Source organism: Neopsephotus bourkii, unplaced genomic scaffold (genome assembly GCF_033783945.1).
Source record: "Neopsephotus bourkii isolate Nb327-2 ecotype Australia unplaced genomic scaffold, CSIRO-AGI_Nbou_v1 NB_1154, whole genome shotgun sequence".
NCBI classification, from domain to species: domain Eukaryota; kingdom Metazoa; phylum Chordata; class Aves; order Psittaciformes; family Psittacidae; genus Neopsephotus; species Neopsephotus bourkii.
This window is the reverse complement of record NW_026901640.1, coordinates 1,593,340-1,608,177: the sequence shown is the minus strand read 5'-3', so window position 1 is coordinate 1,608,177 and position 14,838 is coordinate 1,593,340. Positions and strand designations below refer to the sequence as shown.

At 45.7% G+C, this 14,838-nt stretch overlaps 1 protein-coding gene across 2 annotated transcripts in view; it reads right to left on the bottom strand.

Annotated features, from left to right (window-relative positions):
- ACACA (acetyl-CoA carboxylase alpha) overlaps positions 1-14,838 on the bottom strand; it is a 113,400-nt gene that overhangs the window by 13,521 nt on the left and 85,041 nt on the right. For both annotated transcript variants that reach the window (XM_061363376.1, XM_061363375.1), the window contains 5 exons: positions 10,847-10,990; positions 10,060-10,186; positions 7,624-7,720; positions 5,168-5,264; positions 4,582-4,717 (listed from right to left, as the gene is read on the bottom strand). In XM_061363376.1, the coding sequence (XP_061219360.1) occupies positions 4,582-4,717; positions 5,168-5,264; positions 7,624-7,720; positions 10,060-10,186; positions 10,847-10,990 (601 nt within the window). The remainder of the gene's footprint in view (positions 1-4,581; positions 4,718-5,167; positions 5,265-7,623; positions 7,721-10,059; positions 10,187-10,846; positions 10,991-14,838) is intronic.

Here is a 14,838-nt window from a genome sequence, read left to right as displayed (position 1 = left end):
AATCTACTCCTTCTTCAGGGGCATATCCACAGCCAAACAGATGAAGTTTCCCTCAGTATTCAACCAAACTTCTCATCCTTCCCCATCCCCATTCATTTCACATTACTCCTCCTCCCATCACCCTACATAACCTCTCCATTCCTCCGGGCTTGCTATAAGTAGCAGTAGGCTTTTCAGTGGGGTTTTTCCCTTAGACACGCTATAGGTGTTCATTCCTCACGTCTCCAGGCCTGTATTTTCAATCCCCTTCATCATGTTTGTTCTTTGCTCAGCATCTCCCAGTTTACCTCATTTTTGGGCATTAAAATAGCAGTGCATAGAGCAGACAAACTAAACATGTTGCACGTGTGTACCACACACACAGGCTGGCCATCAGTGTTACATCACTGAGACACTTCCATACATGTAAAATCCTTCATCACTTGAGAAAACCATCATTTCTGGCAAGAAAAAGACTCCAGCAAGGTCCCCTTGTCCTTTAACCCTCACTTCAATGTTAAGCATTAATATGAGCATAATTAAGCACTTAATTCTTTGGGAAATACACACAGTTTTATGTACACATGCACAGAGCAAGCCAGAGGTGCATATAAACTGTGTGCAGATGTATATATAAAGTGTGTGTGCATATACACGTTATATGTATGAAAGCACCATAGGCACTGATGTGACCTCTCCAGTCCATTTCCAAGGTCACTGTCCGAGTACCCAGCAAAAGGAAGTCCATGTTATTTAAGGAATGTCAAATGCTGATGAAGAAAAGAACAAATTACTGCCTCTAATTGTCACTGACCATCAATCCTGGCAGAGACAGTGGGGACTGAGAACCAAACACACCTCCCAACCTTTTCCTTTTGTCCTGAGCAAAGAAGAAAAGGCCTCAAAAGGGGTGACAAATTTATTACTAATTATACAATTATTTTATTATGTAGTGCTAGTAATAAACTACTTCAAGTACTTTCAGCTAATTCCAGTGTTAAGAAAATAATTGCTTGATTCAAATTATTTTTACAGAATTAATTCTTTACTAGACATTTTTTACTAGTGCTACATAATAAAATAATTGCGTAATTAGCAGTACATTTGTCACCCCTGCCAAGGGTATATATTTTACCCAGGTTAAGAGTAGAAGAAAAGCACCACTCCTTGTTTGAAGAAGGCAGAGAGGGAGGAGGAGCGTTTGAAAGGAAGAACTTGATGCTTTCCATGCACAGCTCCAAATCTCTTCCAGGTTTACCTGGCGTTGGCAAGGTCAGGGAAATCTTTCTGTGCCCACAGTACTTTCAGGATTGGACTTTCAAAGCTATCCAGCAGCTATGTGGTTCTGTGCACAGTTACTCCTTTGGGGATCCTGCAACACAGCACTTCCCAGAGCCTTAGTTAATATTTTATATATGGATTTATGCCAACCATGGGCTTTCTGCACACTTGAAACCTCTGCTGAGGTCCCGGCCCTGCTGCTGCACTCCTGAGCTACAGATACACCTTAATACTTCCACATCTGTCTGTAAGGCATCTCCCCTTATGGTAACTGCTTCCACCACGAACACCAAATCCTGCTCAAATAAGGAAGAGACAATCAACCAAAGGGTCCCTGTGGTGCCACATGCAGCTCCAGGCCATGGAACCTGCTGAGCTCCAGAGATGAGCCAAGGGGAGCTGAGTGCCCCCAAGCTAAGGAAGGTTCCTGCTCTTCTGCAGGGTTCTCTCCTCCCCTCATCCCAACTGTTCAATCTGCCTACACTTACCACTTCAGCAAAGTGGGGACTCTTAAAGAATGCCTTGGTGGGCGCCGCTTGGTAAACTGTTAGTACTGTCACTAATAACACTGTGTTTAAAACAAAACCCAAGCACTTTCATCCTCACCTGCACAGCAAAGAACTCCACACACATTTTAGGCACAGGCTGTTCTCGCAAGGAAGTGGCTTATGTTGAGACAGGAAAAACGAAACGCTCTGTTTCTGAGCCAAATTTCATTCCTGTGTTCATTTAAACCTCATATAACAAGCCACCTGCAACACGAAAATGCTGCAGGAGTCCTTGAGGAAGAGCAGGGGTTTCTGGTTCCCCGCACACGTTCCCGTTCCCAGCCTGCCTGCTCAGCTGCAGCGTGCATCCGCGTCTACTACACACAGGCATGAAAGCTGTTGGAAGCAGTTATCATCACACTGGACGTGTAAATATTGGCCGTAGGATGCATCAAGCATGCTAGAGAGGCTGCAGACAGCTTTCTGCATCTCCATTGCGTCGGGCAGCATGCCCTGAACCTCCAAAGCTGGAACGGATCTCATCAGCTTGGCTGGATTATCCGATAGGACCTGAAGGTAAACACCAGGCACATATTGGCTGCAGACACATAATGTCCCTCCTAAACCCATTAGGTACAAGCAATACCACCATTCAACAGCCAAGTAATCAGAGATTTAAACCAGCCTTTTCATTCTGCTGTATCTATTATATACAGATATATATTTATTGTTATTTATAACCTGTCCCAGGCAAAAAAATAAGTAAAACATGAAAAACCAACTGCGAGTGACCCTGTAGCACAAGCTGCAGTTTAATGTCGTGGGGATTTGCATGCTATCAAACTATTCATGCTATCAAACTATTCATGCCATCAAACTATTCATGCCGAGCCCAAGACCCTGGTGCTAATTTCCAGTGAATTTCACGCTTGATGTCTCCCCGTCGTGGGTCACTGCCGGTTCGCCTAAATAAACCCCTTCCAAATGGCTCCTCCATCTAAATATTCCAGCCAGTTCTTATAATTTAATTTTGCATTATGCTGAAGAGCCTTCTGGCCAGAGAGAGCTCGTTGGGGAAACCACCACCACCCTTGTGATCCGCCTTTATTGATGTTAGTTAGTTACTTATTTGATGGCTTGAATTAGACCTCCCAGGCCGACCAGGGAAGAGGGTTGATTTTTCTGTTTCTCTCTTTTTTTTTCCCCCCTCTCCCCCTCCACTAATGTCAATTTTCAGCATAGCAAGAGCTGTCTCTAATCTTTTCCTACTCATTACACACAATTTTGGAGTCATTTTACCCACAGTGCAGTCGGCTCCTGGCACTGTGTTTGTGTGCACTGAGGGGTGGCATAATTGTTTATTTTCCCTCCCTGCATAATCCCCAGCCAGCACTGAAACCAAACCTGCAAACAACTCCCCAAGGAGCACCAGGAGAGACCTGCACTTGCTGTGCCAGCCCCTACAGCAACCCAGAGGCAGGAAAACACAAGGACCAAGGTGCAAACGACAATGGGTCCTCCTCCTCCTCCCAGCTTGGTGGGAATACGAAGGATACACGATGTAAGTATTAGCATCCTTGTAGTGCCTTTTCCACCTTGGGTTTCTGGTCTCAACTCTAAGGCTAAGCTCAGTTTATAGAGTTCATAGAGGAACCCAGCCAAGGGCACTGTCAAAGCTGACAAAACTTGGTAAAACAAATGATACTTAACCAACCCTTGGTGAAGTTACATCAACAGCTTCCCCCTAAGCTGTGTAGTAGGGAAAGCAAGTCACAACGGGAGTACAGCAGCAGCACATGGAGCAGAAACCAGCCTGAAAGGTAACAGGTGTTTTCCAGAGGAAAGAATTTTGCCATCTTCCATCTTTGCAGCTGCAAACTCAATGGCATTGCTTCCTGCAGCTTCTGCCTTTGCCACCCTGTGAGCCTGTCCAGAGCAGAAACTCTCACCATGATAGCGCATCTCTAACCCCTCTCCTGTGTTGGTAACTGCCACGTGCAGTAAGAGACTGTAATCTTTTACTTATTTAGATTTTATAGTATCAATCTCACATTCTTGGCACTTCACGACATTTAAAGCAGCAATCTGGTGCAAAATGTAACTGCTGGTACATTAACTGAGCAGTTTATAGCTGCTCACTTCCTCTGAACATCACCACCACCAAGAGAGAGAACTGGGAGACAGTCCTTGATAGGACAACATTACAGTGGGAAGAATCATCAGTGAGATAGTGTTGACAGAAGAGACCTTACATTTTTGATAGGCAATGTTGTTGGCTTCCCCAGCCCCACGTTTAAGCTGAGGCAAAAGGATATAAAGCTTTTTGAGCAGAAGGGGTTTCCTGAGATTAGTATTTAACTAACCCAGGTTGGCAGCTGTAAATTCTGTTAGCAACTAGACCACTGTTAACATCCAATTACCTGTTCTCACTGCAGATGAGACTCATCTGGACTCAATCTTCAAGGTCTTTTCCAATCTATGATTCTACAATTCTATGATCTTGCCAGTTCCTGTAACTGTGTGTGAGGTTATGTATAAAAATACAGTTGCACTGCATATTTTGGGAAGAACTTGATACCAATTTGCACCTTGTATACTCTGTGTTATTCCTGCTACCTGCCTATGAAAGACAAGACACACATGGAGAGGAGAGGAATGAAAACCTTGGTCACCACATCTACTGTTGCATGGTATGTCCCTTTGCTCTGCAAGTTCACAGGTACAAGCTGTCATCACAGCTAAGCCACAGCAGGGAACAGCAGAAGTGCTCTGGGCAGTGAAAGACAACCCACACTAAGGACAGCATCAAAAGGGGGTCCAAACTGATGCTTACCTTTCATCCCACCAGAGAAGCCTCTCCAGTTTGCAAAGACCATCAAGGGCAGCCCTTCTCTGTTGAAGTCATTGATAGCCTGTGCAGTCTTGAAGGCAGAGTCAGGGAACCACACCTGACCAGCCTGCTGGATTATCTGTTGGGAATGGAAGAAGACTGGTAAGCCTTGAGATACATTCATGTAAGAGTTAGCATAAAACCACAGAAATAGACAGAACAAGAGCTGTGATGTGGAATTAGCAATGAGGTGCATGAAATGGCTGGGATCTGCTTTCCCACATAAAAATCAGGACAATCCTTTTGTCATCACATCATTTAAGGCCAGGCTGGATGAGGCTTTGAGGAACCTGGTCTAGTGGAAGAAATCACTGCCTGAGGCAGGGGATTGGAATTCCATAGCCTAAGGGAAGCGGGACTGCTGGGGAATGTGCCTCCTGTCCAGTCACTCTTCCCAGCAACCACCAGGCATCAGCACCTTATCAAGGAACAACTGTACTTTCTGTCCCACATTTGGGGGTGCAAAATCCCATCAAGGCAAGTGCCCTTTCCAGAGGACAAAGAAGCCCTGAGCACACATTCAACCCACCTTGGCCTCCGAGTCCAGGTTTGCAGGATCTGCAGGGATGCTGAGCTCCACCGTCCTTGTTTCTACGGCAACAACTCCTACAGGTATTCCTCCCAGCCTGGGCACAAGCAACACAACAAATCAAACCTCAGATTTCAACACAGTATTTCTGATTTGCACATCAAATACACAAGAGAGACAAGCGATGGAAGCAAATGGTGGCAGCAGCATTCCCTCCTCTTCAAAGAGTTTAGGCATGCGGCTGGAGAATTCCAGAGCAGAAGTCAGAGTCCTCAAAGCAAAATCTAGCTCTAAAAACTAGCACACCCCTCACTCAAAATTCAAGAGAATGAAGCAAAGCCCAAAGTTTGAATGATATCACTGCACCTTCACCACCCTTCACCTGACAGTGATACCCTTGACCATGAGAAATAAGCATGAAGACCCCAGCGACACCGGGGGGCTCTGCTTTCACTGTATCTAACAGCTCCTGCAGACAAAGAGCATCTTTTGCTCATGCTGACAAGTGCTTACTCCCAGGCCAGGAGTCCCAGCAGAGCCAACACTCCCTGCTCAACCACCTCAAGCTGGATGACACGGCTGCAGGCAGAGAGAGTGACAAGGCCCATGTGCACATGGGGGTTGCAAATATTCCCATTCACTATGATTAAGAGTCTGCCTAGAACCCCGTAATTGCAGAAGCCGTCTTAAATCGGTAACTTATAACTTCCATATTAGGGCCCATGTGACCTAATAAAGAACATCTTTATCCAAGTATTACAGTTATTTATTGAACTTGAAAACAGCTCAAAACAACTTCTGTTTTCCATAATACTTCATATAAATTTTATCAGGCTAGCACATGAAGATGCTACATCTTGTTTTATAGTGTGTCCCTGGACAAGTTGCCATAGAATAATAAAAGACAATTTACAGCCACCAGCACACATATTCCAAACATACATACAAAAGATGAGTTTTGGCAGCACTTACAGTAACAATCCCAGAAGAATACACTCAGATTTGGGTTTTTTTCAAATGCCACTGCTTTTGAAAGAAGTGGGTTTCATTTGTGTTATATATACCTGTTATGTGAGAGTCCAAAGCAACTTGGAATTTGTCAGAAGAAAGGAAGCTGAGAATGGGCCTGGACAGAGATCTCCCAGCTTTGACGAATCACTGATTTCCCCCCATTCCCCAGCACACTGCTTAGCATAAAAGCCTTTAAATAATTATAGGACCTTGTGAGATAAAACTTCAGAGTGTCACATGGTAGATAAAAATACCAAAGTGTATCAGAAGGTGGCATGACATCCCAAATTCTGGGGCCACGTGTGCTATTATCATAACAGAAGTAAGAAGCAGCCCTGGTTCATGGTGATGCACCCTGGTTAGAGCCTCGGTGTACTCTGTGTTCCACGAGCAGTGGTGTCTTTCCCTGTCCCCCTGCTCTGGCAACCAAACACAGCAACACCAGGGACATCCTGGTGCTACAGCCAGTCCTTGAGTCACCGATATGGTGAGGCTTGAGGCTGATGGAGTCAGCCCCCAGGGGTGGCCACTGGAATTCCTGAAGGAATTCCACCATTACCAGGTGATGTGGCTCTGGATTGTTGGCACCACGATACTGACAGTGCGGGAGGTGAAAGAAATACAAGGTTTTTCTTTAATGCAGACTTCTGCTGGGAACTAAGGCCCTCTGAACACCCATCATGCACAGGCACGACTGTATCTCATCAAGTGTAACACCTGCAGCCTCCAGGATCCCATTCACACACTTCAGGTTTTTTTCTTCCCTCTCACTTGCTTCCAAAGAAGGAAAAAACCAACAGGCTGACAATTAACCAAAGCCACTGACATCAGTGAGGAGCTGGGAGTTGCTGGAGGCAAGAGGATGAAGCTCTGTCTTGAGAGGAGAGCTGCCGGTAGTCTGAGGAGTGACAAAGAATAAGGATGCTGCATCTGGACAGCTCAAGCACTTGTATTGGAAACTCGAGGGAGATAAATGTACTCCTTCAAAATGGCTTTACTCTGAGAGGAAGCAGACAATCAGATCAGGAAACTCACAGTGCCATTAGAGGGGGGCAAAAAACTAGAGCAGCAGCTAGAAAAGAGGCAGTTGAAGGGGTTTTGAGCCCCGCTCTGATCTGCATCCTCTCAAAATACAGGATTTTCTCCAGGCTTCTGCTTCCTGCCAGCTTGGAGATCACAGATCTGCAACACTGAGAATGATCCATGCTGGAAATGTTTCCAAGGCACGGATCTAAACTCTAGGACATGGGGATCAGTTTAGAATCCTGCAGTGAAGCCACCTGGCAGCAAGGTGAAGGGAAAGGACTCCCTCTGGGGAGCGTCCTGTTCAAGTAATGACTTATTTTCACTTACAGCCATCAACTTCCAAAGGATGGTCCAGAAAAACACAAAACACAATGAAAACTTGATTTCTAAAGACATCTAAAACACCCCTTAGAATTTACCTGGCTCTACCAACCACGACCGTCTGTGCCCAGGGCTGCATGATCTCGAGGAACGAGCCATTGTCAAAGAAACCACTCAGCCACTGTCCTTTTTGACCTAAAGGGAAGGGAATAAAAATGGAAATATCAGGGGAGGGAAGCAAACAAGAGACAATATCAAAGCAGCAACTGAAACTTGCTTGGAAATGCCAACTGGAGGAGGCAGCACCATCTCTTTATTTATTTATTTTTAAATAGATTATAATATAAGGGAACATTAGACAGCTGAGCATTTGTCTGCCTTCAGCCATCATGTCTTATTTCATTTGCTAGCCTGCATAAAGACAGTAATTTATCAGCAAAAGCATCATTTATTGTTAAACGATGGGGTTCGGATAGCAGAGGGACTTCGCACGCCTTTAAATAAATGTTTTTTTTCAAGACACTGCAAACATTTGTCAAAAGGCAGTAAAGTCATTAAAGATGGCTTTCAAAATGCTATTTCTATTTGAGAACTTTTCTCACATTTTTTCCTCTTGATTCTGCCTCATCTTTCCTTTAAAGAAGGAACACTGAAGAAATCCAGGAACTAGACCTAAGAACTCCTATGGTGTTTTAAAACCAGACCACACATCTGAGCATGTTTCCAATGCTTCTCTTAGGAAGTCTTGGTATGAAATATCCCGATACCAAAAGCCTCCTTGCTCCACAGAAGACACCAGCTGAGGCACCTCTCCCTGAACTCAAGGATGCTTTCGGAGTCAGCATCCTGGAGCAGACCATCTGCTCCCAGACCTGTTCTCTTGCAACTTCCTAATGCTTGAGAGAAATCAAGCTATTCCTGAAGAGGATGTTACCAAATGACTTGTCTCATACACCAGCTTCTACCCTGAAGTCTGAGGCCTTGAATACCCTGATCACACTAACTATGCACTAGGATTATTTGCCCTTTGTAAAGCCAGTGCAGTATCAGACTTGGGGTTCCTCCTGCACAACAAACTCCAATATATTGCCAATACCTCTGTGATCTTCCAGGTCTTTTCCAGCCTAGTTGATTCTATGATTCAATAGTCCCCCTGTGCAAGAACTTATCTGTTCACTAACAATCCACATATATTCCTGCAGACAGAACGCTCAGGATGACAGTTACAAAGACCCTATGAAGGAGTTAAGCCTCACCATGCTGACCTGTGCAGTGCATGGCAGGCAGGAACACCATGGCAGGAAGGTTTCCCAATATTGCAGCTCGGCCCCTGCTCCAATAAACAGGTAAGGCCACGATGAAGAGCTTTTATTTGGGCTGACTGCTGATGCTGGGCTGGGGAGTGACGAATCAGATGTGCAGACAGCTCTGTGCAGCCTGTATAAGCTGAACAGCCCAATGTCATGGCATTGAGCTATTCTACCCACCCAGACAACTACAGAAATCACAACTCTCTGAGGCACCTGCTTCACAAAGCTCAGCAAAACACATTAACCAACCCCCCCACCCCAAATCCCTCCTAGCTTCACCCCTTGGCACACAGCTTCCGAGGAACGCTTTCATCTGAACAAGCACCTCTGCTTCTGCAAACCCAAGTCCAAAACCAATTAAAAAGTGGAGATCCAAGCAAGCTAACCTCTGCTGACTTAAACAGGATGGAGAGTGTTTTATCAAGACCAAACTTGTAATTACTGTGTTCTACATTCCTTGCCTCTGTGGCCCCACTGTAAAATGTGACCATCCATTTCAAAATTATCTCTTTATCGCGAGCCCAAAGCTGATCGTTTAGATTCTGGCCTCGTGTCGGGCGTCAGTTTGAAGAATATCACGGCAATATCTCCTCTAATAAATGGCTTTAACTTTTCACCTAGGAGATATCTGCTTTAACTTATCACAGGGAATCATCTGCTTTCCTTAACGCTTCCACTAAATTAAAATCTGAAGTCACTTGATTCAGAAGCCGGCGCTGGCTGCACTCAGACAGCTGGATGAATTACTGGAGAGGGGATGGAAAAATATTAGCCAAACCCAGAAAACTTAGTTTATCACACATCTCATTTTAGCCCCCCAAACTCATTAATAACCGCAGGAGGAACGGTCACCCGGTTCGCAGCCTGGCCATACGCAGGCTGCACAACGCCAAAAGCAGGCATGGGGGTGCAGTGGTTTCCAGGGATTCCAACCCAGTTATTCAGCAAGATCTGCAGGAATACTGTGATTGCTTCAGTGTGCAGCCTCTTTGAGTATTGGCTTTCCTCTGAACCATAAAAATATCTATAAAAGTAACTAATAATTGTAGGCGTCCTCAAGCACTCAGAATTGATATGCTATTTTTATATATTATATTCAAATTGTTTAGAACTAATCACTTGCTAAGCTCTGAAGTATATTTGGATTGCAGACACAAAGCCTGGACAAAGAGTTCTGCAACAAGACACATTCCTGAGCATCCTGCCCACCAAAGATCTACATACTCGGATTCGGATTGGGGCGCCCAGCCAGCATCCAGCGAGGATCATAAGGAGTCTTGGTAGGAACAAACTCTATGGGTCTGTCTATAGGGTCCTTGACTTTGAGGATGGGAACAGGGCTGTAAACACTCTAAGGGAGAAAGAAAAACATTGAAGGAAGTCATTCATCTGCATGGCTTTGCACCAAAAGGACACAAGCAGAGTCCTCTTTTTCCCCCACACTGCACAACCCTTCACCTGATGGGACTCCAGAGGCTTGGCAAAAGCCTGGAGAAACTTCCAAGGTGCTCCACACTCTCTCCCAAACCTTTGGCATCATCTGGCACACACTGTACTTCATGTGCTCTTGAACTTCAGGCATAGCCAGAATTAGTGAGGGGTTGCAATTTAATGCTGAAAGGTGCCCAGGCCACTGACTCATTCCATGCACTCTTTCCTGAAGGAAGGTGACCTGCCCGTTCGTGCTGCCTCCCTGGCTGCAGAGCAGCTTGCACTTATACATCAACTCCTACAAATTACTGCCTCAGAGGAGAACTTTCAGTAGGAGACAATCCACTGCTTACAGAAAATCCTGCTGCCCAGAGCAGTGAGGGCAGCACAGCAGGGGAGCGATGTGGAGGTACCCAAGGCAGTGCCAGGCTGCTCCACATCCCAGCTCCCGCAGCACTTTTAAGACAAAAACTGCTTTGTTGACCAGAATGCTTACAGCCTCAGGTCTGAGCCTCAACCACTTTGCCAGGGACCATACAAGCACAGGAAAACCTTGCACTCCTGCAGGGCCAGGAATTACCTTTGGCATGTAGGAAAGCCACTGCAGGATAGTGTAGACTCCTTCAAAATCATCACACACGGTGCTGTGCGTCACTCCGTTGTTGTGCATGATCTGGATCCCGCCCAGCTGGTTGTTGGAGGTATAAACTTCCCGTCCAAGCACCTTTTGAAAGGAAGAGGAAAACCATCAGTGAATGGGATGGGACAAGGAGGTGTTGGCTAAGGAGATACATACAAACCCATCCCTGCAGCAAGTCATGATCCCTTCGGTGCCAAAGGATGGAGCAAACAACTCGCAACAGCTCTTCCCAAGCCCTTATGAACAGTGATCCCCAAGGGAATAACACAAGTGGAGAAACTGAGGCAGCGGGCAGCAATGAAGCTGATACATGACAAGGTCTCCTGGGTGCTGACCCAAGCTCACTAATTCAAACTTCCTCTAAGACAACTGACAGGATGGACCCATTTAAACCTCTCAAGCCCCATGCATGAAGACAGGTAGAGCAAAGACAAAGCCCTACCAGCTCTATACCATAGAGAGACTGGAAAGAATAAGCTTCTGCTGGGCTTCTAATTCTCTTGCACAGCTCCATCTCTAATCTCAGCCCAGGCACCGCAGCTCTTTTCTCATTCTCCTGCTGTCTCTTCCCATTTGCCCTCTCCCTGACTGATACACTGATCTCTCGGTCACTCGGCTTTCTGCTCCGCTGAGTCCATATTACTAATAACACCTCTGCCACGGCCAGTTTACCTCATGAAGGCAGGAGCACATCATTACAAAATAAACTCATAACTTTGACATTCTAGCAAATACATGCCGTTTGTTATTTTTACGGGTTGAGTCTTTCTAACAGGCAGAGGGCATTACCTACCTGCTTCATTTAGGTCTTAGAAAAAGCCCTCCAACACACACAGCCAACCTGCTCTCCCCCACTAAACCACCAGCAGCTTGTTCTAGGAAGAAGGGCTACCCCAAGCTGGAGCCCAAAGGATCCTGGTCATTATGGAAGGGATGCTTGGGTCTGACTTCATCCTTATCCTACAACAAGGGTTCGGGCCATGACTCATCCACCTATAGTAGAGGGGAGCTCCTCATGTCTCAGTATTTGATCTTGTCTCAGGATGTGAGCTTTTAGGCTGAAAGTTAAGAAGGTACTAAAGGGATATGAAAATAGAAGTTTGATCTGGTTCTAAAGCTCCACTGGACCAATTGGTTTTCCTCTGGTGCAAGCTCAGTTTATCACAGCTGGGGTCAGGGAGTCACTGAGCCCATCCAAAGCATCGCCTGGAGTTGTTGTAAGGCCCAATGCTAACTCCAAATTCATCTTCTTTTGGTGGTCTGGTGCTTCACAAAACTCAGCATCTTACAAGCACCAGATGATCCTCACAAAGCTCCTGATGTCAGATGTCAGCTGAGGCTTAAATCCAGAAGAAACGGAGGCACAGCAGTTATGCAGTAGCTCAAACACTTATAAATCAATGTCAATGCTGTGGTTTTGCACAGAGATGTTCCTGGGTCTCCGTTCTGAGCTCAGAGACCTTCATCTTCCCCTAACAAAATCAGTGCCATGAAAAAGCATGGTAAAGAAGACAGCAGCATAGATTTAGGTTCAAGGAAAAGAAAAAGCACAGGCCTCCAGATGCCAGGCACAAGCCTGCTAAATGCCTTCCACAGAGGAAAATAAAAATAAAGAGGATTTAAGCTCCCCATCTATGAACTAATGCAAACGTATGTACATGCAAAATGGGCCTCTGCTGCTGCTTATCTAGAGACACTGTAGACAGCTCAGGTTTACCAGTGCTGACAGGCAATGAAAACAGTCTAATATACCGCCTGCTCTCGCCCTTAAATCCCTTTTTGGAGATCAAGATAAATATGCAGTTCCTTTTCCCGAGTGCTCCAGACTTTCCAGTGAAGTGGAGGAGCGGGGTGAGGGGCTGTGCAAACGCAATCCCTCTGCAGCCCTGAGCCAGCTTTGCATCCACCCATCAGTGTTTGGCAGCAGAGGCCACTGAGTCCCAAGCTGCAGGTAAAGTTGGACCGATGAGCGCACGCTGCCTTTGTTCATATGATGTGTATGTCCACACGTGTGTGCTCACTGCAGCAAGAGGGACACGTAGTCAGGGCACATGCAAGCTCTGAATCTTGACTTAAGCACAGTCCAAATGCAAAGCAAGCTGCTCCGCTCACTCCCCAGCACAGGAACTGTGAAGATAAGGGGTTAAAGAGGCATTTTCCAGGGATGCTGCCAGGCTGGGTGCTGGTCCCCAATCTGCTCCTGCCCATGTGCTCCTCCAGCTTCTAAGGAACGATGCGAGATCCTGCCAAGGTGTTGCACACATACAGCTGCAGACTGCATTGAGTGCCAGAGGTGAAAAGGCACTGAAGGGCCAGCCAGCTTATAGACAATGATCATTGGGCTTGAGAAAGAAATGAATGCGATAGCTCATCCATTCAGCTCTGCTAACCACCTCATCTCTGACCTCAGAGGACTACATTTTTAAAGGCTGACAAGTAATTCAATCTCCAATTAACAATCTTAAATGGTGCAATGCATATTGCTGTATAAATGTTTCAGCAAGAAAGTATCCAAGGGTAAAAGAGAACACATCTGCTGGAGAAGTCCAAACCTGATACAGTTAAAGGGACTCAGATGTTCCTCAATAAGACACACAGCAGAGGCACAAGTGGATTTAGAAATTATTCTATATTACTAAATCAAGTAATGCTAGAAAGAAACTCATAGGAGAACAGACTGCACAGGATTAAATCTTCTATCTGAGTATGTATTGAAAGGGAAAACTTCAACCCTGAGAGGCTGGGGTGACCACGAAGGTCCACTGAGTCACACAAAGCAGGAGGTCAGAAGTGGAAGCAGCACTAGCCCAAGGCTTACAGTTTAATGACCAAACATATGCATGGAAGGTTAAGTCTGCAAAGCAGGTAGGTTACTGGCACTCCAGGGAACACAGATGCAGCTGCAGCAGTCAGCTGCTGTAGAACTGAGATCAGGAATGGTTCAGCAAGAGGGGTGGGAAAGACCAGGTCCCAGGATTTTAAAGCTTAGATACACAATAAACATATACCTCCACCTTGGCACTATTGACCTCTGGTTTAGTGCTTAATCTGATGGCCAAAATGGACAGAAAAGAGCAGCCAAACACCAACACACCAGCTTCTGGCACCAGGAAATGTGCTTTACACCAGAATCGTTCCCACTCCATGAAAGCTCAGAAACCCCAAAACTGTGTTTCTGCCCACGCTGAGTGTGACATGCTACCAAAGGAAGCTGCTGTGGGTTGGTGGCCCCACAGAGAAACCCCAACCTGTCCATTCTGAGGTCTCTAGTGAGGACCCCTCACTACAACAACAGGAAACCACATTTCTTCTGCCTTCAGAGGATTTTTTAGGAAGTACAAAGGAAAGCCAGGATTCTAGCAGCCTTTTCAAGACCATCTTCAACAGGTCTATAGGCATGTTGGATGCACATTAATCATCTCAAGCCCACAATGATCAGCTGCTTTCTCTGCTTCTTTGCAGAAGCTGGTTAGTTGAGACATTCCCTATGAAGCTGGTTCGGCTGCAAACTTGATTGGCTCCATCAAACAGGAAAGATGTGAAAAGATGACAGCAGAGGGCTTGAATGGGAATCATTAGGTAACATAAGTGCTGTTATTATTCAGAGCATATCATGCGTTTATATCAAACAGAAGTGCCAGATTTTTATCCAAATAATTTCAATAATTGCAATTCCCATCCCACCATTCATATTATCTGCCAGAAACCTGAAGCAGAAAAGGCACATGCACGTACTCTAAAGAGCCTACTTTTCATAAACAGGCAGAAATGATGGGAATGAATGTCTCATCAGAAAACACAACGTAGGAGCTCCAAAGCCCACTGCCATTATGTGCAGTCAAGCCCCAGCAGATCTCACTGTTGTTGTGCCCATCACTCAGCTCTTCCCAGCACACATATCACGTCATTAGAGGGTAAACCAGCAATGCTGG